Genomic DNA, 27,917 nt, shown 5'->3' with positions numbered 1-27,917 from the left:
GGGACGCATTTCATTTAATTTAAAATGTTCCTATAGGGACGCATTTCCTTTAATTAGAAATGTTCCCATAGGGACCCATTTCATTTAATAAGAAATGCTCCTATTAGATACTATTAAGACATCCGATCATAGGAATGAGATTTTTCAAAACAAAAAGTTTAACTGTAGATTTTTTCTATCAGAAATATGCATCGTTTATCTCGAAATTTGAATTTAAACCGTAAATAAATTCTTATTAACATATTCAGAGTATTCATGCCTTATTTCTGTGCTATTATTAACAACCGCCATTTGCATTTGATTGTCAATATAAAATCAGTGTTTATAAGTATATAAAGCCAACATCCGGTCAAACAAATACCCCTAGTGTGTGCTATAGACACTTGAGAGCATAACGACATGTTTATTTGTGCAATATATGTGATATACATAAAAGAATTATGTCCTCCCGAAACATGCATTTCGGTATGTTTTGTTGATATTTCAAACATCTTAACAGATTACAAAGTTCACAACAAGCCCCATGGAACGCCAGGATACATGATAACAGATGCTTGTATTGAATTGCACTACAGTAAAATATCATTGATTTAAAATAACAAGTGGCCATTGTTTTTGGGGTTGTTGATAGTAAATACATGGTCCTTTGTGAGACCCCTCACACCAACGTAATATTAAGAGGCATTACCAGCTAACCTGGTCCATGTAAACCCCTTACTGTTCACCTAGTTGTCTGCGGTCAGTATCATAATTGCTTTTCTCGGCGTTGGTCTATCCATTGAAACAAAACGTGATTTTCAAATTCTGCATTGACCTACTTCCACATTGACCTTCTTCTGTAATATTCCGTATTAGATATGGCTGTCTAGTTCTCTATATTCATTAAAACACATCTGAGGGTGACTACCAAATACGCACAATCTTATAAGATAGATGAGGAATCAGAACCATCAATTCACGCTGACAGGATGCAGTGGCTGTAATCGTGACCTGATTTATAGGAATCTCGTTGCTGGTTTATAAACATACTACCCCTATCCAGATAATTTGTTGCCAATAGCCTCCCATGACATCAAGCACCGCGGCGATGCTGTACGGGAACCACTTAGGTAGGTTTCCCCTGCTCTCTGTGTAAAATATCGTTATTTCGCTGAATTCTTATTGTTCTTATCTTGAATCACTTTCCATTTTTCAAGCCTTGAAATATGTTTTGCTATGTGTCATATAAGCGCAATACTAACGCACACTACCGCAAATTGGGATATTTTGGTGTCTGAAAATTCGGACATTTTTTCATGTTATGCTGATACACGTATGTCTAAATTTGGCGTTTCAATTATCCCCGTATCAAACTTTGGCGCATTCTGATGTAACGGTTTTGATACCAATTTCTGTCGTCTGAGCTGGTGATAAAATGTAGTTCCCATGGGCGCCGTTGATGCCACGTGCCATGTGGTGCATTAAGACTAGTGAACAAGCCATATATTAGAATAAAACCAGGCAATAAGAAATGTGGAGCTATCAAACCAGAAAATAAGCTATGTGGAAGAATAAAACCTGTAATAAGCTATATTTGGAACAATAAAACTAGGTAACACGCTATTTGAAACAATAAAATCTGTAATAAGCTATGTGTAACAATAAAACTAGGTAATTAGCTATAATGAATAAAAAAACCAGGTAATAAGTTTTCCAACAAAACCAAGTGACAAACTATGTGATACAATAAAACAATGTAATAAGTTATATGGAACAACACAACCTTAAAATAAGCTATATGGAACCACGAAACCGTGGAGCTATCAAACCAGGTACTAAGCAATATAGTACAATTAAACAAATAATAAGCTATGCGAATCAATACAACCAGGTGATAAGCTATATGGAACCATAAACAAGGTAATACGCTATGCGCTACAATCAAACCAGGTAAACGGATATATGGAATAATAAAACCAGGTAATAACATATATTGATCAATAAAACCAGGTAATAAGCTATATGGAACCATAAACAAGGTAATAAGCTATGCGGTACAATGAAACCAGGTAATAGGATATATGGAACAATAAAACCAGGTAATATGATATATGGAACAATATTTCAATTTCTACTCAAGTTGGACTCAATGAAACTACCAAACTTAATCTGTTTCATTTGCTCATGAATTTGACCAGATTAACACTGATCAGTGCGTATGAATACATGGTTAAAATCCTTCCGCGGAACGATTTCACTTTTTCTACATTGCTTTTATAAGCATCGAATAATTATTAAAATTATCAAATTGATAATGTATTCTTGTATTTTATGAAAGACCAGATATGCTAAATACTTTTATTTTGACAAAGTAATACTGTTTTTCAATCCTAAAATAGCGGACTATTTTACTCGACCGACTAGACATGCACAATCCGGAACTCCTCGGGCTTTTCCGCATTTAGACTTGCACAAGCTACAAGATATTAATATCTAGACCGACTTTTTTATTCGAGAAAAAAAAACAATTGAAATATAAGGATTGAATCTAGATTTGGTCGATTTCATGGGGTCATGAATTGAGTTGCTCTTGAGACAAATTCAACATGAACTGCTTCGCAGTTCATTAAATTTGTCTGAAGAGCAACTCAATTCATGACCCCATGAAATCGACCAAATCAAGATTCAATCCTTAAATAAAACCAGGTATTACGTTAGTTTGATCAATAAAACCGGGCAATGAGCTGTGTTGTACAAAAAACAGGTTATAAGTTATATGTTTAAATAAAACGAGGTTATAAGCTATGTGGTACAAAAACATCATGTAGTAACTATTCTATACAATAAGCCAGATAATAAGCTACGTGATACAATACAGCGTATGCCTCAGGTATTACTTCTAGTTCCTGATGATTTTTTGTTGTATTTTCTGTATTCGGCTAGTCAATACTAGTAGCTTTATATTTCCCCTAGACTTTCCGTATCTGGCTAGTCAATACCAGAAGATGTATATTTCCCCTAGACTTTCCGTATCTGGCTAGTCAATACCAGAAGATGTATATTCTCTCTAGACTTTCCGTATCTGGCTAGTCAATACTAGTAGCTATATATTTCCCCTAGACTTTTCGTATTTGGCTAGTCAATAACAGAAGATGTATAGTCTCTCTAGACTTTCCGTATCTGGCTCGTCAATACCTGTAACTGTATATTCTCTCTAGACTTTCCGTATATGGCTAGTCAATACTGGTAACTGTATATTATCTCTAGACATTCAGTATATGGCTAGTCAATTCTGGTAACTGTATATTATCTTTAGACATTCTGTATCTGGCTAGTCAATACGAGTAGCTTTATATTTTCTCTAGACTTTCCGTATATGGCTAGTCAATACTGGTAACTGTATATTATATCTAGACATTCTGTATCTGGCTAGTCAATACTAAAAGCCTTAGTTTTGCTCTAGACTTTCCGTATATGGCTAGTCAATTCTGGTAACTGTATATTATCTTTAGACATTCTGTATCTGGCTAGTCAATACGAGTAGCTTTATATTTTCTCTAGACTTTCCGTATCTGGCATATCAATTCTGGTAACTGTATATTCTCTCTGAACATTCTGTATCTGGCTTGTCTCTTAAGACTTTCTGTATCTGGCTATTCGATACCAGAAGATTGATATTTTCTCTAGACTTTCTGTGTTCGGCTAGACAATACCAATAGTTTTATATTTTCTCTAGACGTTCCGCCACCTCTTTTTATATCAGATGTGTTTGCTTCCTTCTGATTCGCTGCCTCCTTGATTTACGTCCTCCACATTAATCACCGTTGTGATGTATTATTTTCGAATGGCTAGGGATTTTTTACATGGTCCGGTACGATCTATAACAGAAATAGCTGTCGTTGCTTTAAAAACGGTCCGACAACATATTGACTTCCTTAATTCAGGGATACATTTGATAAAAAAAAGGTTTAAAAGAGAACTAGGGGAGACACAGGGACGCAAATGTCATAAAGGCAACGGCAATACATTCACTGTAGCATATAACCATTTTGTTGAATCGGACCGATAGGCCCCTGATTTGTTTCTACCTGGTTTAGGCCAGAGTGTGGGGCTTGGCCCAAGATATACACAAGTTATTGAATATATATTCGTTTACTGTAGATCTCTTATATTTCGTACAGGGTTTAGTTTCGTGTTTATATGTGAGGAGATTCCATCGTGAATTCAAATCCTTCGCCATTATTTGTAGGAAAAGAACACTTTTCGATGAGGGCTAGGCTATTGGTTACCAATATATAAGTTCAGCGAATAATATTTCTTTGTACACTTTCTGTCCTCGCTGTTCCTTTACTGTTGACTGCACTTAATGAAAAAGTTTGGCCTTTTTACAATTGTAATGCTATTTCACTACCTGTGGAACTAAGCAATGCAGAGCGTGTGCTATGTTCTAATATCACATCATTTTCACTGCCTACATAATTTCCCTACGTTCCGATAGTATTCCATTGTTTTACTACGCAGTAGTACCTAATAGAGACTGTTGTTTAGAGCTAAAATAAAATTAGCACGTCATAGTATGACTGCCTTCACAAATAAATGGCAGTCTGTAGACATGTATTTGTCTCATTGTTCATACTTAGTTTCCTGTTCTAGTATGTTTGGAGAAATAACAATCTAGTTAACTGCTGTATTACGCTACTGATTATTGTCTTAATATTGTTATAACCATGCAGAGGTGTGTATTTTCTATCATTCATTTAATCTTTGTGAAATAGAAACTGTCGAAGTCTTTGAATTATTTACTTTGTCTCCTATCTTTAATATATTATGTTTCTCCAATGTCTTCCCAGCCACCAGTCTTCATAAGAACGTTGAGGTTACGAGGACATTCAGTCCTGGGTAAAAACAAATAGTGGAAAAAGATAGGTACGCCTTAAACAGCGATAAAGCTGAAATCACTGTCGAAAGGACATATCGACGCAAACTACAGTCGGTAGACAGGCAATCGACGGAAATTGCTGCAATATATCAGACCTGGTTATTGACGCGTAGCTAGGTAATGAGCATAACAGTATATTTTAGTAAATAATGTTTGTTTCGATACAACACCGCTACATATCAATCTCAAACTGCATACAGCATCCATGATTCTGTGCAAAATATTGTTTTCTGTTTTATTTATTTGTGCGCATATCAACGTAATTTACCAAACGTTATGTAGTGTAGCTTTTCTTTGAAATACATCGTTTAGAACTACTTAACGGGCTATCAAAGACATAAAATACTATCTCACGAGAACAAATATTTCCAATCGAAAGTCAGACCTTCGTTCGAGCACGGTTGTAAGAGTTAAACCCCTCATCTCGAACGCTGATACATTCTAGAAAAACGACAGCAACGAATGATCAGACATGTAAGGTAGATAACTCCCGTGTTGCGATGAAACAAAGTAATGCGTAGTAATATTACTGTTTTCATTGTATGGTAATTTTGTTTTCTTTCAAATTCTAATGTTTATCATAATCTATAACTGCAAGAAAGGTAATATGATTTCATTCTTGCTATTATAGGTTTTTCTGGTGATATAAAAATGTCCCAATATAAAATTGCTCCTTTTAGGCGCTACCAACTAAAATGTGAGTATCCATATAACCAAAACACATTTACAGGGAATTGCGGCATTTTTTAATTCTTAGTTTAAATTAGTCGCGCTTTTTTAAAACATTCATGTTTTCCCGTAAAAGTTTAGATAGCGAGATAATTAGCATGAAAATCCATAACAATTTTTGTAACAAAGCATGTTTTGGCGTAAAGATAACTCATGTCAATTTTAATTCAATTTCGTTCATTATTTCCTGACCGGATCGTATTCACGAATTGCATGTTAATCGACACGCCTACATGGATGGACATGACAAGGTGAAAAGTTGGCACAGCTGGTATTTGACCCCGAGTCCTGTATGTTATCAACTAATCGAACTAAAACTGACACTACTTGGGACTAGATATAGCGTTCGATAAGTGTTCGGGAATTGTGTTTTGATATAGTTAGGTTAAAACTGCCAGCGGCTCGTATCGATACAATTAAATAGTGACATTATGGGAGTTTTTTTATGTATATTCTAGCCAGTTTCTGTTTTTTTCTCGGCCAGGTATATTTCCCGAGACGAATGATAAGTGTACGTGTTTGATTCGTTTCGGTATAATAAAACATTTTCTGACTGGGCACTCGCGAAATACACGATTGATTGTCCCTTCATGACAAATTATTTCCTCCGACATTTGGTTATGGGAAATAGTTCAGCTTCCATGGATAATGAGGTAATTATGCCCTTCGTGCCATCATTTTTCGATATACCTCCTACACTGGCCTTCGAGCGTCCTGGTGTGTCTGCCTTGTACGACTGTCTATAAAGATAAACCGTACGCGTTATGTCTGCACCATTGTACCCTTATAACCGCCTTGTATCTGTAATCTGTACTTGGTCATCTTGTTGGCTTGGCTTAAACAAAGTTTTGTTTTCAGCCATTGTTATTCGTGTTCATATTAAATCGTTAACAACACTTTACTCGACGTTTTAGTTTTGTATAAGCCGTCACCTCTACTAGTGTTCTTTGCTGCAAAAGTACGATATATTGGCAGCGGAATGAATTATAAGGAAAATATTATGCCAATGGTCGATTTTGATAAATTGCAATCGTTTATTGCATTAATTGGAGTTAAACAATTAGTTAATTGATCAATTTACATGTATTTCAATTCATTAGTCCGGGTAAGCCAAATTTTAAGCTGCCCCGAAACCATCCTCAACATAATTCATTCACTTCAATAAGGCGACGAAAATTTAACGATGCCCTGTGATGCGTTCTAGGAGAAAAATCTGGAGACTGGCGAAGGTACATATTATTTCTGTATAAAGCCTTTGAATAGCCAACAAATCGGCTCACGCTAAAAGATAAACTTGTCGAACCCCGAAGCAATTAATCAACGTCATTTCCATTCACATTTACCATAAGACTTCATGATTTCCATCGTCAGCCTTGACGGTTTAAATACCTTCGGTATGACATGGATATGCATATTTTTATCAGTCGATTTCTAAGTTTCTTATTATTTATGGCGCTTTTCTTGCCCCGGAAATATAAACGGTATGCCAAGATGGCTGCGCCCATGTCGGCATTGTTTGATATCTGCAATTTTGCTAAACAAACCAAAGAATATGTAAAACGACCTTTGTAATTGGTCAGATTACTCTGATTGATACGTCCTGGTGCCCAACGGGATACGTGGGTAGCGATGACTTACTCTGGGCTTAAGGTCCGTATAAATAGCAAATCCAGTGATATTCAATTAAGCATTGATGTCATTTTTTTTTAGTTTCATCGGGGTATGAAACAAATTTTGTTTGCAAACTGTATGAATCCGCGTAGCGGATTCTTACATAAGTTTGAAAACAAAATGTGTTTCACACCCCGATGAAACTAAAAAAAAAAATGACATCAACGCTTATAATTAATTTTTGAAAATGATTTTCTAATTCAAAACATGTTTTATGTACAATTTTACTGGTTTTAAATGGGATTCTTCTTCTCAAATCAATACGCAACGTCAATTGTCGTATTGTGACGTCACATTTTTCGCGCCATTCTCGGAATTTCTTTCCTAGAAGAATGAAAAGAATTTTTCGACCAATCACATTTGAGTATTTGCCATGAAAACAAAGAAAAATTAATTATCAAGAAAATGAATCACAATTCTAATGTAATGGAACAAAGGTAACTTGATCAATTGTTGATATGCAGCATGGCTATCCATCGGTTTCAGGAGAACACAGAAAGCTTGTATGAATTAGACATATTGCACAAATTAACCACGCCGTTATTCTCACAAGTGACTATAGCATGTAGTGCAAGCGTTTGTTTGACCAGATTTGATTTTATAAAAGCATAAACATCGGTTGTCTTTTGACCTTGAAATGCAAATAGCGGCAGTGACTTAAATTGCACAAATGCGGCATAAAGGGAGACTTTTTTTTTATTAATTGTTAATATTAGATACTATTAAGATATCTGAGTACAGAAAGAGGAATATTTTCGAGACAAATAGTGATGCAGTGGAGTTGGTGGCTATTTTCAGAAATCTGCAAATTTTAATTTAAACTTGCGGTTGAACTATTCTTTTCTAAAGACGGGCTCCTTGCTCAGTTCTTAGTTCTTCATAGTGTCTAATAAGAGCGTTTTTGATGACTGAAATGCCGCCTTAAATGCCATAATTGTTTTATATTAGTCACAGCCGCCGTTTGTATCTCAAGAACAAAAGATAATCGATGTCAATGCTTTTATAAAACAAACGCTGGCACTACCTGCTATAAACACTTGACGACATGGTTATATGGTGCAATATGTCTGATCCACGTGAGTTTTCTGTGTTCTCCTGAGACTAATATGTTACGCATGTTCTGTCGAAATTAACAAGTAGCTTAATAAATTAAATGTCATAATCAAGACGCATTGATAGTCATGCTACATATTTAACAATTCGTGAAGTTACCCCTGTTTTATTGCAACTGAATAGTGTTTTATAGTCTTGTAAAATATCACTGGGATGACATTAACCTTAATCACTGTTTGTTTGACTCCTAAACAGAGCTAGTGTCTTCCTGTGTCGGTGTTTATGGTATGTTTGACTCCTAAACAGAGCTAGTGTCTTCCTGTGTCGGTGTTTATGGTATGTTTGACTCCTAAACAGAGCTAGTGTCTTCCTGTGTCGGTGTTTATGGTATGTTTGACTCCTAAACAGAAATCATCTCGCCCTGCGTCGGTATATATTGTATATTTGACTCCTTCACAGAGCTAGCGGTACCATGTGTAGGTATACAATGTAAATTGTATGTTTGACTCATTAATAAAAATAATATCGCCCTGCGTCGGTCTATCAAATGAAAATATTAAGTGTCAAGTAAGCGAAAACATGCAGAAAAAATACTTAATTCAGTAATGTACAATTGATGCCTCAGTTTTTAGCCCCGTTATACCGTGTTGTTACATGTTGACTACCGTATGTACAATTGATGCCTCAGTTTTTAGCCTCGTTATACCGTGTTGTTACATGTTGACTACCGTATGTGTGATGCCAACTGAGATTTAGATAATCGTGTCTGTTACATAAACATGTTCATGTGTACTAGTAGCAACATATCGTTGGAAACTTGAATTGCACACAACATCGTGATTTCGTTAATTGTGAAGTCCTTGATGCTGTAAGAGTGTTGTAGGACTCTTATAGTTGGGAACATGGCTATTGTTGGAAAGTCATTGAGAAGTGGCCGTTATACACGACATACATATATTAAATCTTGACGTTTATTTGTCTATTATTATACTAAGTATTACAGTTGATTTATATCATGGTGTTGTTCTGTCAATATCCATCGTAGTAACCCCTTGGCAGAAACGTACATTCGCAACCGCGCTATCTAGGAGGTTAATGCTTTTCGGTAGTCTCCCTTACGTATACGGAAGAGAATGGCATTATTGTGGCACATCTTTCTGAACGCATACTTTCCCCATGGATATATATCATCAAAAAGATATAAAGTCACAATATTAAGCATGGAACATTGTCGTCAATACGCTGCACGCTATTCAATACTTTACTTATTCTGTCTCAGCACTTTGAACGTTTGGTAGTCACTGACCTTGCATATTTTTTATACATCTTTGATATACGCCAATGTCTCGTCCTCGATAAGTAGTGTTTTCTCCTGCCTCATCGTCCATACCTTTTAAGAAGATATTAAGTAAATTCTTGGGACACGAATCGTTTTAAATGTCAAATCCATTGTTAGTTTGTGGTGTGCTGTCGTCTAAAATGTCAACCACACGGACATGATGTAATGGCCACCCAATGCTTTCTCAACAGGAAAGTTATTTTTGATTTGGAAACCCAATCTTCCTGGCAGTGTTTCCTCTGTCAGTTATAGCCAGCGCTAAGTAAGCTTCGTTTTTTGAGGGCATTGTGTAGAACCAAGGGAAACTTTGCTTCTAAGCAACTGTTTTTGTTGCGACTACATCAAAAACGCCTCGGTGTATACAAAGCCGATTATGGTTTTATTAATGATGATTGGGATATTCTACACAAGTATGACATTCAAGAGTTTTTATTTGATTTCCTGTATTCTGGTAAATTTCCTTCTAAGTTCCGGTGGAAATACATTGTTAAATATACTCTGCTGTGTCAGGAATTGCATGCTTTGCAATCTCGGCTTGTTGGTTCCTCGGAGTTTGATAGATTTAGGAAACTTCATCATGACTTAGTACCATCTGCCATCTGGTCATTTCCAAAACATCACCAAAGATTCAATAGTATTTGCAAAACCGTGGGTAAAATGTGGATAATCCCCCCTTTATGTGAGCTAGTGTGTGCTCGGTGCAATGGCACGTATGAAGATGCAGTCGCCCATTGCCTACTAGACTGTAGAGAGTCTGTCTTATCAAACTTACGAGAAAATCTTCTGATGAATATGGATAATAAATATCCTGTTCATGTATATGTGTCTTTCGATCAGGCTGACAGAGATGTCCAGATATGCACTTTGCTGGGTGCAAATCAATATGTGACTTGTTCGAAAATGACCCGTCATTATTTGAATTCTTTATTAAAGACTGCCTTATTTTTGCAGCAAATGCTTACAAAATGACATTTCAATAATGTAATATTCAGGTAACAGTTTTGTTGTTTTTACATACTGTAATGTTTAATCCATGACGTAAATGTCAATATCACCTTATATTGATTCCTTGCACCTATTTGTGGCCATGTTTTTGACTTCTTTTTCTTCTTTGATTGCGCTTTATTGTCAATTATTCTTATATTTGTACTCTTCATATTTTGGAGGAAATAAAGAAATGAATGAATGTACAATTGATGCCTCAGATTTTAGCCTCGTTATACCGTGTTGTTACATGTTGACTACCGTATGTGTGATGCCAACTGAGATTTAGATAATCGTGTCTGTTACATAAACATGTTCATGTGTACTAGTAGCAACATATCGTTGGAAACTTGAATTACACACAACATCGTGATTTCGTTAATTGTGAAGTCCTTGATGCTGTAAGAGTGTTGTAGGACTCTTATAGTTGGGAACATGGCTATTGTTGGAAAGTCATTGAGAAGTGGCCGTTATACCCGACATACATATATCAAATCTTGACGTTTATTTGTCTATTATTATACTTAGTATTACAGTTGATTTATATCATTGTGTTGTTCTGTCATAATCCATCGTTGAAACCCCTTGGCAGAAAAGTACATTCGCAACCGCGCTATCTAGGAGGTTAATGCTTTTTCGGTAGTCTCCCTTACGTATACGGAAGAGAATGGCATTATTGTGGCACATCTTTCTGGACGCATACTTTTCCCATGGATATATATCATCAAAAAAATATAAAGTCACAATATTAAGCATGGAACATTGTCGTCAATACGCTGTACGCTATTCGATACTTAACTTATTCTGTCTCAGCACATTGAACGTTTGGTAGTCACTGACCTTGCATATGTTTTATACATCTTTGTTATACGCCAATGTCTCGTCCTCGATAAGTAGTGTTTTCTCCTGCCTCATTGTCCATACCTTTTAAGAAGATATTAAGTAAATTCTTGGCCGGTTATTTAGATGTCAGCAAAATTGGGATCTAACGGACACAAATCGTTTTAAATGTCAAATCCATTGTTAGTTTGTGGTGTGCTGTCGTCTAAAATGTCAACCACACGGACATCATGTAATGGCCACCCAATGCTTTCTCAACAGGAAAGCTATTTTTGATTTGGAAACGTTAACCCAATCTTCCTGGCAGTGTTTCCTCTGTCAGTTAAAGCAAGCGCTGGCTGGCACAGTGGATTATTTTGGTACCTTGAAATCACAAACAAAACCTTCCTTGACATGTGTACGAAATTGCGAAAAAGTAATATCTGATTCTATACGAAATTTTCGAATACATTTTTGTCATATAAACGATTTCATCAAATAATTAACGATGCATGAATTGCGGACATATCATGTTATTAACACATAGATGAGCATCTAATAGTTTTACCGGACGACTGACACGAACCACTTATTGCCCAGGGCATGGTACATCTGACTCTATAATAGTTTCGCCTTATATAGAAACTAAATATTCACGTCAATTTGACGTGAGTCTACATAGTGGGAACCTGTTTTATTATTTTTTTTCACACTCCCACCAGGAACAAACGTGAAATTGTTCCGCTGGAGACCTAATTAGAACGTCTGCATGTTCCCTTACATTATCAACTACACCCCGAGGAGTCCCTCCTCTACTTCCTGGCGACATGTCTGACTGTTCGATGGTGTTGTGCCTTTCCCCTACAGTGATATTAGGTGTATTGGACATAGCCTCATAAGTGCATTCGCCCTTGAATGACAGGTGATGCTGGATGTCTGAACTGTGTACTTTTTAGGTTTTAAAATTGGTTTTATTCTCTAGCAAATTCTGGAGGGATGCCAGGTCTGGATTCACCCCTCTTTTAGCATGGAGCCTCTCACATGCGGTCACTTATACAATATAGCTTTTCTATTTACAATTGCATATTTGAATATCAAGGTTATAATTTTGGTAATGTTTCGCCCTTGTATGAGGGGTGATGCCGGATGTCTGAACAGCGTATATTTGTAAATTACCAGAACAACGTGTAAAATATTGCTTTGAGATAGATACAGGGTTGGCGTGCTTCGCAAACATCACCATTTTAAAGTAATTGATTTTGAAATAAAAAGTGAACAGTAATATGTTTGCTTCGTTTTAGAAATATTATTGAAAGCAGAGGAGAAAAGGGTAATGAAACATTCGAAAACAGCTTTTCGTAATGTCTTTGTATGTAGAAAACCCAATTGATCATCTGGAGCCATGCACTTTTTGTTTTATTTTTTGTTTTTTTTTTTTTTTAATTTTCCTACTATGTAGCGTCTTTTTTTCGAAAGGGGAGTGGGGATGCAAGCTATTTTCGACAGAGTTATCGGAAATATGCGTTACATACATATGTTTTGCCATATTCCGATAGGATATCGTATAATCATTATATCCAAGATGTTCCCTTTAGGACACCTGGTAATTTAAATATTATTATCATTGAGCTTGCCTCCTTTTGAATCTTAACTTTATTTACTGTTTTCTTGCTTTTGCCGATTGATATCTAGAATGACGCATTTGCTTACTTATTTTCGGTCGATTGCCACTCACAGGTTTCAAAAACTTCTCGCAGACAGAACACGATATCAAAACGAGAATAATCGGTTACTATACATCTCAGCAGGATACAAAATAACCTGAAACTGAAAACGTTGTTTGTATATGGATAATTTTTTATTTTTTTTTTTTTTTTTCATTTTTTTTTCTATTTTGCATCAAGTGTTGTAATCATGTGCCAGGTCTTTTATTTCAGCTTCAGTTCTGTAAAATTAAATATTCATACTGAACTAAAAATTTTCCAAAATGATAATTTCGTTGTTTCTTGATTTCATGGATCAGTAGCATCCATGACACCCACAGAAATTAATACATGTATGTGTAAATGTAATTCCACTAGCATTATACAACACAGAATCAAAATCCATCATGCTAACAGAAAATCCTTATCTGAAGGGTCGCTGAATGATATATCTAATGCGAAGTTTTGGGAAATTAACAAATGCGAGCCCTGTTTCGCTGACACTTTCTGCTTGAATCGCAATGTCATTGTTTCTTCAAACTTATTTCTTGTCGATTGAACATGTACATAAATATTTCACATTATTCGCCTAATAAAACGCAAACCTATTGTCAAGCAATCAGGGCCGCAGTAATGTTCGTAAATCGATCTAGCTACACTGTATGTCTATAATGACTTTCTACAAACTAAACATCCTGTGTTTGTTTTTTATGGAAAATCAAGACTTATGATCTCCATAAGAACATAACTAGATGCGTTTGTGTAAATTGATGTAAAAACAAATATCGTAAGAAATCCGAGCTTGTGCGGGATATTTTTTTTCGAATGATATATATATATATATAAACTCACGGAGGGTACCATATAACATAATCGACGGAATCAGAACATCCTCAAAAGTCACTCACTCTCTTCATCTTATCACTTATTTTATAAATTTAATATCATTACACTTATATGTTACAGAGATGGTATACGACGTTGGCAGATTCACAAGACTTCCGGTCTGACTTGCGCAGACGACACTGCGTGGATGATGATTCTTGATGACGATAACAGGACACAGTCATGCGCATGGGACTACCAGTCTGGTTTCCTGTACAGCCAGGAACCTGTGGCCGTGAACTTTGAAAAAGGTAAATACTTGTGTGTTTGAACCTGCACTTCGCTATTGAAATATCAGTCTATCTTGGCATACCGCCAAACATTCGTACCTCTAAGAAAGGTACAGTAGCTTAGGTTGTTTTTTTTTTTGTTTTTTTTTGTGATTCGTACGGATCAGTTGGACATTTTATCTGCGTCAAGTTCCACAGAAGATATAAATGGGTGTAGAAAGAGAGGATAGAATATCTAAGTAATTAACACCAGTCCTCAGCAGGAGAGTGCGTGACAATGGATCTGATATACAGTTTCTTACACTGTTCCTTTTTTTTCGTGTCATTCGTTTTATATTATAGATTTATCCCTCCACACTAAATAATCACCTCCTTTCAGAGATTTAGGAGAGTTGCGTGTACTAGAAAACCACTTTATCACGTTCTCATTCGATTCGTTTTACATTGGACCTGCTATTGCAAGGGGTATTCAAAAGGATATTTCTGTATATACATATGTATGTAAGGTTATATTCTAAACAGAAGTGGTACGATCCGCATTAAAAATCTCTTGGCCAAAGATGTGTCTTATTGTATCTGGATTGAGTACATAGATGTTTCCTAATCATCAATACAGCAGTTCAATGATAACAATGGCGAATGAAGTGATTACACAGACAGGGTTACATTAAAACAATACATCCCTCGAGTGGATGATAGGTGTAAATTGCATTTCCAGTGAATTGTTTTCTTACAAATAGACGAAACAGGCATGGTTTTGCTGCATGGTTTTGCTGCATGTAATATGGTGTAATATGACCGATCGGTAGTGTAATATGACCGATTGGTGACGTAATATGACCGATCGGTAGTGTAATATGACCGATTGATGACGTAATATGACCGATCGGTAGTGTAATATGACCGATTGATGACGTAATATGACCGATCGGTAGTGTAATATGACCGATTGATGACGTAATATGACCGATCGGTAGTGTAATATGACCGATTGATGACGTAATATGACCGATCGGTAGTGTAATATGACCGATCGGTAGTGTAATATGACCGATTGGTGACGTAATATGACCGATCGGTAGTGTAATATGACCGATTGATGACGTAATATGACCGATTGGTGACGTAATATGACCGATTGGTGAAGTAATATGACCGATTGGTGACGTAATATGAGCGATTGGTGAGGAATCCACATTGACTAACGAATGATTGCTGTTAAACACAACGTCTATACTTCCCACTCATATTAAGCATTGGAAAGTCATGTAGTGTAATACGTGATGAGAATGAGTCCAAAGTTTCCCCTTAACAGTCAAATCTGTCTTAGCGACTAGTAGTAACGGTAATTCGCAATTCATTGCCCATAGTATGCTCAACTGTTGTTGGGGCCAAATGGAATATTATCGGTGAAAATAAACAATATAGTGCTGCCAACTACCTTGAAGTGTGAATTCAGGCCTTAAAGTAATACATGTAGTAACTGGTTTACGTCAGAATGACATTTATTTGTAAACCTGCCTCTATGGAGACAAGTTTCCTGAACATCCCCTTATATTCTTTACACCATTTCATGTAGGAACATTATCTTCAGACAGGATATAAATATTTGACCCAATTTTGTTGTTGTTGTTTTGTTTTTGTTGTTGTTGTTGTTGTAGTTGTTGTTACGTTCATTTACCTGACATATAATTTAGATCAGCTAATTGATTTTCTGTCCTATATATCTGATATGGAATATAAATCACAATATTAGATTCTAAAAAATCCGATCTTTCACATCGGTACATGTATTTTATGGCATTTCCATCATCAAATAGCGTTATAAATATTTTATGGCGTTGTCCAAATTTTACTGCAACTATTCAAGCTATATCGACTTTCACTTTAATTGACATTTCGATGTTCTTTTGTTTTTTCCTTTCGGCGCACCTTACGTCATTTTTTGCTTCAACTATGAAATATTTGCGTGTAGGAGGTGATCTAATAATGTAAGTTTTAATGTCCTAATATCACACACAGTGAAATTTTATTTAACGCCGCGAGCGTGTCACAACATAAATTTAATGAAACAGAGCAGTTATAAAATAAGCGTGCATTTCTATACACAAAATATATTGAAGTAAATGTTTTATCTTATTTTATTTAAATCGATTTTCCTAGCGCACTTGTAAATTGTATTATATTAAATTCCGATGGGGAATCTGGAAGAACATTTAACATGTCCATTAGCTTTAGGGGTTCATCTTTTATCAGAAATCTCTATTTGGATATTTTCTTTTGTTTTTTTTAAGAGTCCTCGTTTAACGCCGCCAAAGTGAAGCAGGCCAACGTTATGGGAGTCTTTTTACATGGTCAGTATATTAAATGTCTTTACCCATGTCTTTTTATAAAACAATTATTCTTTTGGCAAACTATATGAAATATAATTTATTGCCGCATAGATGCAAATAGATCAATTATATATGTTATCTGATAAGATTTATTGTAAAAAGAGCACATCAGTAATAGATTCAATATTATCGGTAGAACACCATTTTTTTACTAGTTAAAGTTATAATAAGTTTATTTCCAAAAATGTTGATTAAAGTATTCAGATTTCTTACACTATCCGCATACTATTTGATGTCTTCAAAACATCGTAAATGCTGTCCTAATTGTATACCTGTAATTTCGGATTACCCACAGGATGGCGTCCGGTCTTTAAGATATCATCAGGCAGTGACCTCGAGTCTGCCAGTTCTGTGTTTGACCTTTGGTCCACCAATGTCACAGTCAATGAGGGATCAGAAGCCGCAATGTCAACTTTTCCTGGAACTCCAAATTTCAAATCTGAGGTCATCAATTTATGGAACAATCATAACGTTCGAGCGGTGAGTGTTGAATGACTAATAACACTTTATAAAGCCTTTCAGAATCAAGGTGTATGCAATGTCAAATCATATCCGGTGAATAAAATAATATGGCAAGTTTTTTTATGATTTTATATTGAATACAACTGGGTACCAACTAAATTAAGGCATCGTGCTGTAACTCGTCCCGTATCCACAACAATATCAAATACATTTATTATGATATTTATATTGCAACAACACTCGAAATTTCTCCTGTATTTCTAAGCCAAAACATAAATATTGGATAACAAACGAATGACATTACTTTTTTTCTTGAATGGGGAAAAGTCTCTTTATCTATTTTTTTAATATTCAAAAGTCATTTGCATCAGTTCCAAGTTCAATTAAGTAACTTATTTAGTATTGTTTGTCATTGGCGAAATGCACGACCTCGGTTCAGGTCGAATTTTTTTGTATCTGCTTTGTATTGCCACTAATAATTCCATTTTGTTACTGTGTTTGATATATCACCTGTATGTTATATTAGCGGACAGACAAATTACACATATCGTGTTATACAGGTTAAGATTGCCTTCTATGCTGGCGGACTACAGAAGGGTTATGTAGTGTTTGATGCCACTACGGCTGACCAGAGTACGTGGATGGACTGTAAGCATCTCCTGTACACCAGCTATACCGACCTAATGACGGACACTCCGGAAATTTGCAGCATTCAAGGGTAGTTAGAAATACATTGAATTCCTCAGGAAACTATAGTTATATATATGTATATATATGTAAAAGTAAACATGTAAAAACACATTATTTCTAAAAGCTTTTTCTAATATTTGCTAAAATTACTATAGTCGTACTACGATGCCACTTCCTGTCATCCGACCCTTGTCTACCGATTACCAGACCTTACCTATCAAGATAAAAGATATTCATTACCCAAACAGGAAGTGTATAAATTGAATGTCTAATATCAATACCATTGTTTTTGCAGTCAAGCGTCTGAAGGACGTCGATTTTTCGTGTCGGGGCCCGACGTCGGCTGCGAGAACACCACTGCGTGGTTTGTGCTACTCGATAAGACAAACACAGGTTCATGTTCTTGGGAAACTGCTTCCACAGATCGTCCAAAATTTCTCTTCTCTGCATCCCAAACCAAACAACCTGTTGGAGGTAAACAAATATATGAATATGATATAAAGTTAATGTTTTAAAACCTTGCCATGTATATGTTTGTGATATACCAGTTTATTCCATCTGTAAAGTTCTTCCGGAGGTGTTTTCACCTAGGTGATGAACTACACAAAACGTAACGAAGTGTCACTGTATCATACTATAATATCGCGGGCCAGGACATAATAGAAATTAACGTAATAAGCCATTACTTGTTGCAAAGACATAAACCTCGAATAGATCAATTACGTGTATTTCAATGGAACATCAAATACTCGTCCAGATGCCAGCCAATATGCATTCGCTGTTATACTGTGGGACTAGACCTATCATTATCACAGAATGAGACAGAAATGATAGCCTTGAGGACAGCGATGCTTTAATGTGCAATTTAATGTCACTAGTTCATTTATTAAATATCCGGTATCTAAATTAGATTTTCTAGAAATACATCTATATCAGCTTGCTTCTATCATTATCAGGATTCATTGTAACTGAAATTAGCTAAAATAAGGAAATTAATACCAATTTAAAAATAATTTAAAGTAAATATTAACAATAACTCATCTTGCAACGATGTCGAACTTAAATCATAAATAAAATTTCCAATGAGAACAGTAAAAATCTGGAATAGTCTACCGGGATAAATCAACCGTTAATGCCTTCAAAATGCTTTTGACAAACACGGAAAATCAGGAACTATTTGAGAAGTAGTTACTGAAACATAGATCGTAAATATGTGTTGAAAATGATGTGTTTTATTACGAGTTGTTATTATAACTGATGGGGTCTGGTACAGAGGACTATATTTCCTTCACCAAAAATAAACTCTTAATTTATCTTGTTCTATCCAAACTGTAATTTCGTATGTTTTTTCAACTTGATATTTCAAGTTTTCATACATCGAGAATTGATCAGATCTATAGAAGGGCTTTCAAAGATCAATGTACAAAAGATAATAATTTCGTTTTGCGAGTAGGATTTCGAAATTTCGAGTTAATATCTCAAGATCTTTCACTATCCAGTCGAAATTATTAGTTGCACACATGAAAAGATGATTCTTTTTCTTTGCCCCTATGCTCTTCCTTAGAAACTAAAAAGTAAATATATAAGAATAAGAAGAAAAAACAGGATATCATGAAGAAACATGAATACGTTAAATAGCATGGCGAGCTGCACGTATGCGGGATATCCATCTCAAATCAAGATAAAAGTGTAGCAACATTGAAGTCGATCCGAATATATTTCAAACTGGCCTATTGAGCTTGTTGTGATTCCATAATATTTAGGTCTGTTAACCTGTAGTCGCCATAACACCACTTGTACGACTTTAAATCCAGGTTTTACTGCCGTGTACCCGTTAGAGAATAGTCGTCAAGGTGTGGCTGTAAAATATGAACTGCTATTTACTGCCGTGTACCAGTTAGGGAATAGCCAAGGTGTGGCTGTTAAGTATGAACAGCTATTCACTGCCGTGTACCCGTTAGGGAATAGTCATAGTGTGGCTGTAAAGTATGAACAGATATTCACTGTTTTGTACTCGTTAGGGAATAGCCAAGGTGTGGCTGTTAAGTATGAACAGCTATTCACTGCCGTGTACCCGTTAGGGAATAGCCAAGGTGTGGCTGTTAAGTATGAACAGATATTCACTGCCGTGTACCCGTTAGGGAATAGCCAAGGTGTGGCTGTAAAGTATGAACAGCTATTCACTGCCGTGTACCCGTTAGGGAATAGCCAAGGTGTGGCTGTAAAGTATGAACAGATATTCACTGCCGTGTACCCGTTAGGGAATTCGAATAGCCAAGGTGTGGCTGTTAAGTATGAACAGCTATTCACTGCCGTGTACCCGTTAGGGAATAGCCAAGGTGTGGCTGTAAAGTATGAACAGATATTCACTGCCGTGTACCCGTTAGGGAATAGCCAAGGTGTGGCTGTAAAGTATGAACAGCTATTCACTGCCGTGTACCCGTTAGGGAATAGCCAAGGTGTGGCTGTTAAGTATGAACAGCTATTCACTGCCGTGTACCCGTTAGGGAATAGTCAAGGTGTGGCTGTAAGGTATGAACAAACTAAAGCTCGTGTCTTTTGTAACTTTAAAAAAATAACTTACTCGTGTGAAATAAATTCCATATCCAACAACCACTCGTTGTGTAATCTCTATGTATATATGTGCACAGTAGTAATGGTGTGGCGGTAAAGTATGGACAGCTATTCACCAGTATACTTAGCTTTATAGTGATAATAAATTACCCACCTATACGACAATGCTGATACAATGTACATGCAGCTGTTCAATAAATTTACGTTTTGCGCAAATTGCTACTTTTGCTAGAAATAACGGACGTTCCTTTTATTACTTTGACAATAACCTTTTAATTTATTTTTCTTTCGTCAAGTGAACATCAAAGTAATTGACAAATTAAAAAAATAATCACCACCAGGGGAATCAAGAATGCGTTTATAGTTTATTACACTTGGTTGTTTCTCTTTTTTTCTTTTTCTTTTTATTGTTTTTAATTTTTTAACTTGTAAGTGTACAGCACTCGGTTGTTTCTCTTTTCGTTTTTTTTTTTTCTTCGTTTTTTTAAGCGTATTTACAAAGCTAGTGTTCTGTTTCATAGGGAACGTCTTGGGCACGCATGATCAATACCAACGAGCGGGAATCACGTAAGGAGTAATAGTCAGAAACTGATGGTACATGTACAATGTGTATGTACATGCAACTGTCAAAATTGTCTTTCACATTATTAATTTCCTTCTAACTGACGTTAATTGTACATTACTGAAGAGATAAATTATCGATCGAGCTAGACAATGTCTGTAGTATCCGACAAGCCATGTTAGGTTTGATCCATCAGTTTGGTTAGATACGAATATCACGGTAACGTGTACCTGGTAGTCGTCCAATCTTCTCTGATCATCCTGCTGTTCTCTAACGATAATCATCGTCCAACGCTGTGGATTTGCACGGCATCTATAGATGAAAGTGAAAAGCTTTGATGTCAGTGTAGAGGTACAATTCCCGTTTGATGAGTTCGGTGGTACCCTGATAGTGGGACAAGCTGTAAGTTTTAGGATAGGCCACACAGTGTTGATATGGTATTTCATTGGAATAGTGAAACATTGGATGATGAAAATGCCTATCATGAACCACTCTTCAATGACAATTTAATATTGTAGCATTAACCTACCATTAAAACACGTTGATTTACGAAATACACAGTTAATTTTCAATCTCGTTAAATTTTTGGCCTCACCTTACAAAACAGTTTTTGTGTCTCACATTCACCATACACAGTTTTTTGTGTGTCTTATCTCCACCACACACAGTTTCTGTGTCTTATCTCCACCACACACAGTTTTTGAAACATGTCTCTAGATCTACAGTACACAAATTCTGTGCCTCTCCACAATGTTTCTTTACCCTGCAACTACAAAACAAATGTCATGAACCCCGCCTCTAACAGACAGTTTCTGTACCCCGCCTCTAACAGACAGTTTCTGTACCCCGCCTCTAACACACAGTTTCTGTACCTCGCCTCAAACACACTCAAGTTCTGTACTCCGCCTCTAACACACAGTTTCTGTATCTCGCCTCAAACACACAGTTTCTGTACCCCGTCTCTAACACACAAGTTCATGTAGACCGCCTCTAACACTCACAGTTTCTGTACCCCGCCTCTAACACTCACATTTTCCGTACCCCGCCTCTAACACTCACAGTTTCTGTACCCCGCCTCTAACACTCACATTTTCCGTACCCCGCCTCTAACACTCACATTTTCCGTACCCCGCCTCTAACACACACAGTTTCTGTACCCCGCCTCTAACACTCACAACGTCTGTATCCCGACTCTTACACACAGTTTCTGTTCCCTGCCTCTAACACAAAGTTACTGTACCCCGCCTCTAATACACAGTTTCCGTTCCCCGCCTCTAACACACTCAGTTTCTGTACCCCGCCTCTAATACACAAAGTTACTGTACCCCGCCTCTAATACACAGTTTCCGTTCCCCGCCTCTAACACACTCAGTTTCTGTACCCCGCCTCTAATACACAAAGTTACTGTACCCCGCCTCTAATACACAAAGTTACTGTACCCCGCCTCTAATACACAAAGTTACTGTACCCCGCCTCTAATACACAAAGTTACTGTACCCCGCCTCTAACACACAACGTCTTGGTAACCCGCCTCTAACACGCAAAGTTATTGTACCCTGCCTCTACTACACAGTTTTGTCCTATCCCGACTCTACCACCACATTTCTGTCCTATCCCGACTCAACCACACACAGTTCTGTACTACCTCGCCTCTAATACACATAGTTCTGTCCTATCCCGCCTCTAATACACATAGTTCTGTCCTATCCCGCCTCTAATACACACAGTTTTGTCCTACCCGTCCTCTACTACACACAGTTCCTTACTCCCCCGCCTCTACTACACATAGTTCTGTCCTATCCCGCCTCTACTACACACAGTTCTGTCCTAACCCGCCTCTACTACACACAGTTCTGTACTACCCCGCCTCTACTACACACAGATCTGTCCTATCCCGCCTCTACTACACACAGTTCTGTCCTATCCCGCCTCTACTACACACAGTTTTGTACTACCTCGCCTCTACCACACACATATCTGTACTACCCCGCCTCTGCTACACACAGTTATGTACTACTCCGCCTCTACTACACACAGTTCTGTCCTACCCCGCCTCTACTACACACAGTTCTGTCCTACCCCGCCTCTACCACACACAGATCTGTCCTACCCCGCCTCTACTACACACAGTTCTGTACTACCCCGCCTCTACTACACACAGATCTGTCCTACCCCGCCTCTACTACACACAGTTCTGTACTACCCCGCCTCTACTACACACAGTTCTGTCCTACCCCGCCTCTACTACACACAGTTCTGTACTACCCGCCTCTACTACACACAGTTCTGTACTACCCCGCCTCTACTACACACAGTTCTGTCCTACCCCGCCTCTACTACACACAGATCTGTACTACCCCGCCTCTACTACACACAGATCTGTCCTAACCCGCCTCTACTAAATACAGTTCTGTACTACCTCGCCTCTACCACACACATATCTGTACTACCCCGCCTCTACTACACACAGTTCTGTCCTACCCCGCCTCTACTACACACAGTTCTGTCCTACCCCGCCTCTACTACACACAGTTATGTCCTACCCCGCCTCTACTACACACAGATATGTCCTACCCCGCCTCTACTACACACAGTTCTGTACTACCCCGCATTTACCACACTGTTTCTGTAGCACGTCTAGATATACAGTGCATTTCGCCCTAATAACACGAGAGGTCTGTACCGCGTCTCTAATGTAATGTACTCTTTCATTGATTAACGATAATTGTCTCGTGTAATTAAAAGAAAACTAATATATTTCGATAGCTGATCTATTACAGAGCGTCGATCGCACCACCCCCGGATAAATTGTTACAAGCTAGACTAATCGCTATCAAAATTACGACGTCACATACGTCAAAATGTTCCACCGGGGCCATTTATGCTTTTAAAATGTTTGACACTTAATGGGAGGATATAGCTTATTTATAAAGTTTCAAGCTGGGTTATGTGAGAAATAGAGTTCAGGGGACGAAAACCCCTGCAACCCTACCTTGTATATAACTTGAGGCGTCAGAGGTTTCTCCTAATCTGCCTATTCCCGGTCTCCTTCTCACTCGGGTAACGCCGGACTAAGTACACTATATAGCATTGTGTGTCGTGCGTCGACAACTGACGGTAGTAAGATAACAACTTAAGGTTTCGAGAAAGCTAATCTGTTGAAGTCCATGAGAAAGATATATGGTCGTCATCATGGTCACATTCTCCTTGTTCAATGTGTAGTCAGACGGACGTCGTGTAAATTGGATCCCGCGTCGATAAAACAAAAGACGCTGCCGCTTTTGTAACATAACATATGGTCATGTTATCCTTGTGCTATTTTAGGGATGTAATAAAGCATTTTAGACATATTTATTTTCGTTTTATCAATCTTGAGTTGAATAACAATTGCTTTAACATGTCGGGTTTTCCCGATCTGCAAACATCAGTACCGGTTTTATTGTTTATCAATTTTACTTGTGTCATGAATTGCACTGATCTATACCCTGTTCTTTCGTTGTATTTCCTTGGTGTCGGAAACTCAGCGTGACTAGTCTAACAGGTTACATTATGAAAATCCACATTTACATCTTAAACGGAAAACAAAGGTTTGAGGAAATATATCTCCCTCTTTGTTCTGTGTAGAAAGCGGTACTGATCCATCGTTTACTAAGCGAGCCAATTTTCTTTGCAAACATTTGTCCCAGTAAACGAATCTATTCGGTTATAACACATTATTTATATTACCCTAGTAATTGTAATAGGCTCATGAAAAGACTGCACCTAATCGGTAGTCGTCTCTATATGTATGGTTTGGTGAATGATAAAAGAGAATTGGCCTGTTTGTGACAGCTCATTTTGCAGCGAAATATATCATATCGATCTAAAACCATGATTTAAGCTAAGATCTAAACGTCACGTTATAAGGAACAGTGATTTCCGAAATGAAAATTTCAAAAAAGAACAGTTTTTAATTATTCTAACTGGAAGCCTATATCATGTCATTATGATGGGGAAATGATTGTACGCCATTAACATAGAAACCGCCCAATAGCACGATGTGTCAAGGAGAAACATTGTATCCATGACAACAGGAACAGGCCCGTTCATTAGGCGTCTGAGATAGGGTATTAGGCGTACTACTGGGAGTAGAATCTATGAAAGTTGAATGACTGCTGCATCATTATTTCGCTATACAAATTAAACTCTGGTGTGGTAAGAACGTTAAAGTGTCATATTTTTATTGTAATCTTTTTTCGCTTTGTAACATCATCAATTTCTAAAATTTGACACCTGTTACAATTAAATAAGAAACGTTCCTTGAGGTTTGCAACGCTCGGTTGCTACTACAATGACTATTTTCACGTGCATATCATGTCACTTTATAAAATAGGTACACTCAAACCTTGATGAATCATATTGGTTTTCATCATTTTTGGGGATTCGTTAAGATAACAATACCAAAGTGTACACCCCCACATCGTGGCAAATATTTATATCACGGAATCCAGGGATGTCTAGGGTGTATGCTGTGCTGTTTCCTGGCGACTTCAAGAACTTTTGCTAGATCGGCAAAATAACAAAACGAGCATGATCAAAATAACATTTCCCGCACAGCTGCATTGCTTTTAAACAAACACGCTTGAAAAGTGTTTGAGAATGAACATTCATTTTAAAACACATCCAATGCATATCTTTAGGAGGAACCCGTAAATTTGCACAAAAATTACTACCAAATTTGGTTTCTTTGCCCATGGGGCCAGGACTATCTGTGGCGCATGATGTCATAACTGTATGCAATTTATACGCATCGACTTTGTTATATTTGCTTTACAGATGACTTCATAAAATACTCCTTTGTGAAGTAGAAACAACATATTAAAAAAAAGGTACATATGCTTCATCTGTACGGAAACGTACACAACGGAATCGTCGCTGCCACGACACATCAGGAAGCATGGTGGTATCAAACACAAATGTTGTCCCTGAGGGAAATCCTGCAGACTAGAAGTTTATCTATCGACACATCGAAATATGTGTTAAGTGCTACAAAAAAAATCCGTGATATTTGATCTGAACTTATATTATCAATGATACGGAACGTTTTCATTATCTAAACTTTACCACTTGATGTCATTATAATCAACAATCCATGTCCAAACAAAGGATAAAAAATACTATAAGTATTGCATCGCTAAAAATTTCAGATCAAATATCACAAGGAATGTCTTTTATAGCATTTAACAAATATTTTTCATATTTACACTGGCAAAGTTTTGTCACTATATAACAATACCAGACCGATTTGTTTACCATTCTTGCATGGAAACATTGACCTTTGAACTTGCGTATGAAAATATGACAGGGTACGGGAACTACTTTCGCCAAGCACATGGCTTTGTTAACATTTACAATTTAAGTTACAAAGGGTTATTTTTTTAATTTGAAAACTTAACTTTATTATCGGTTGCCTGTACCAGTGGTCCACGAGTAGATAGCTGTCGTTCCGAACCGCCGGCCCTTTGCCCTTCTGTAACTGTGTGCGATCAACCGTCAAAACATGTCGTTCCTTTCGGGAGCATTGATCACGGCACACCTTCAGTTTCTATGGATGTTGGCCTAACAACGGCATCACAGAGTCAAACATCCATATCTAACACTTCCAGCTGTTTAAACTCTGGGTTGATGACAAACAGCGTATTCCACGGGTGCACATTTAACTGCGGAAAACTGTAAACTCCTCAATGATCAGTTTTTTTTATCACACGTGTCAGCGGCTGAGCGGGAAGCGAGTACTTCGGTCGCGGTCTGTTTTCTGTTACTCTCGTTGAACGCGTGATGAAATGTTTCTTAAAATAAAACAACACGCTTTGTCTACCATTATTAAATGTATGAAAATAACATGTTTGACAATATTAAATATGATAATCTATCACAATGTTTTTGTTATTTATGTTAATATCATAATAAAAAACAGAACTATTTTTTACCGCGGAAAAAAAGTCTCAATTTGTTGTGAAGCGTCACCATTGGCCGTTCTAATAATTGACTCCTCCCACTGTGTCCGACTTTTATATGATTTTTTTTATTTACAAAGAAAAAAATATTGTAATCACAAAGACTTATAGAAACAACATCCGTAAGTGTAAATATAGGGATTGGATTTCACTTTTATGATAACCATGCTATTATGGAGCAATTCCTATAAGAACATATTCTAAATGGGGCGCTAGCGCGCCCCATTGAATATATTTTTAGAGGAATTGCTCCATAAAAGCATGGTTAACATAAAAGTGAAATCCAATGCCTATGTGTTGATTTAGGCTGATGTATAAGGATGTATCTTGCCACAAAAGCATATGTATTGAACTGAACTGTTCCCACTATTTATCTGTATTTTTTTCTTTTCTGCCGATTTCATTGTATTTCAATAATCTCCTTTTGAAGGAAAATAAGTTTTTACATATTTAACTAAGTACCGTTTTGCAATACAGAGTTTATTGCAGAAGTCACACTGGCCAGCAAACGTTTTGATATACGAGTGCTGATAAGAAAGTAGTGAGACTCATTTTGAAAGATTTGAATTTTGTTTGACATATTGTATTATTTTTCATCATTATCCCCTTCAGTATCTATACACTTTTGCCAGCGGTGTTTAAGGGCCTCAATGCCACTTTTATAGGACTCATTTTCTTGGCTGTTCAGAAAGTCATCAACTGCATGTAAGGGTTAGGGTTAGGGTGCATGAAATAGCTGTTTTCAGTTTTGAAAATAGATGAAAGTCTGAGGGAACGAGATCAGGTGAATAAGGCGGATGCTTAATCAAGTTAAAGCCACAATCGTGAATGGCAGTCATGGCAATGACAGACTCTTTCAATATAACCCTTACCGATTTTGTCTATGTTGCAAAAGCCGCTGGCCTTGTT

The 27,917-nt window shown here is 37.0% G+C and overlaps 1 protein-coding gene across 1 annotated transcript in view; it reads left to right on the top strand.

The window, feature by feature from the left end:
- LOC117342268 overlaps positions 1-27,917 on the top strand; it is a 191,127-nt gene that overhangs the window by 139,373 nt on the left and 23,837 nt on the right. The window contains exons 9-13 of the mRNA XM_033904357.1: positions 14,183-14,352; positions 16,626-16,685; positions 17,020-17,204; positions 17,747-17,904; positions 18,172-18,350. Coding sequence (XP_033760248.1) covers positions 14,183-14,352; positions 16,626-16,685; positions 17,020-17,204; positions 17,747-17,904; positions 18,172-18,350 — 752 coding nt within the window. The remainder of the gene's footprint in view (positions 1-14,182; positions 14,353-16,625; positions 16,686-17,019; positions 17,205-17,746; positions 17,905-18,171; positions 18,351-27,917) is intronic.

The sequence above is a fragment of the Pecten maximus genome, chromosome 14, assembly GCF_902652985.1.
Source record: "Pecten maximus chromosome 14, xPecMax1.1, whole genome shotgun sequence".
Classification (NCBI taxonomy): domain Eukaryota; kingdom Metazoa; phylum Mollusca; class Bivalvia; order Pectinida; family Pectinidae; genus Pecten; species Pecten maximus.
The sequence above is the reverse complement of the archived record's forward strand: the minus strand, read 5'-3'. Positions and strand labels throughout refer to the sequence as shown.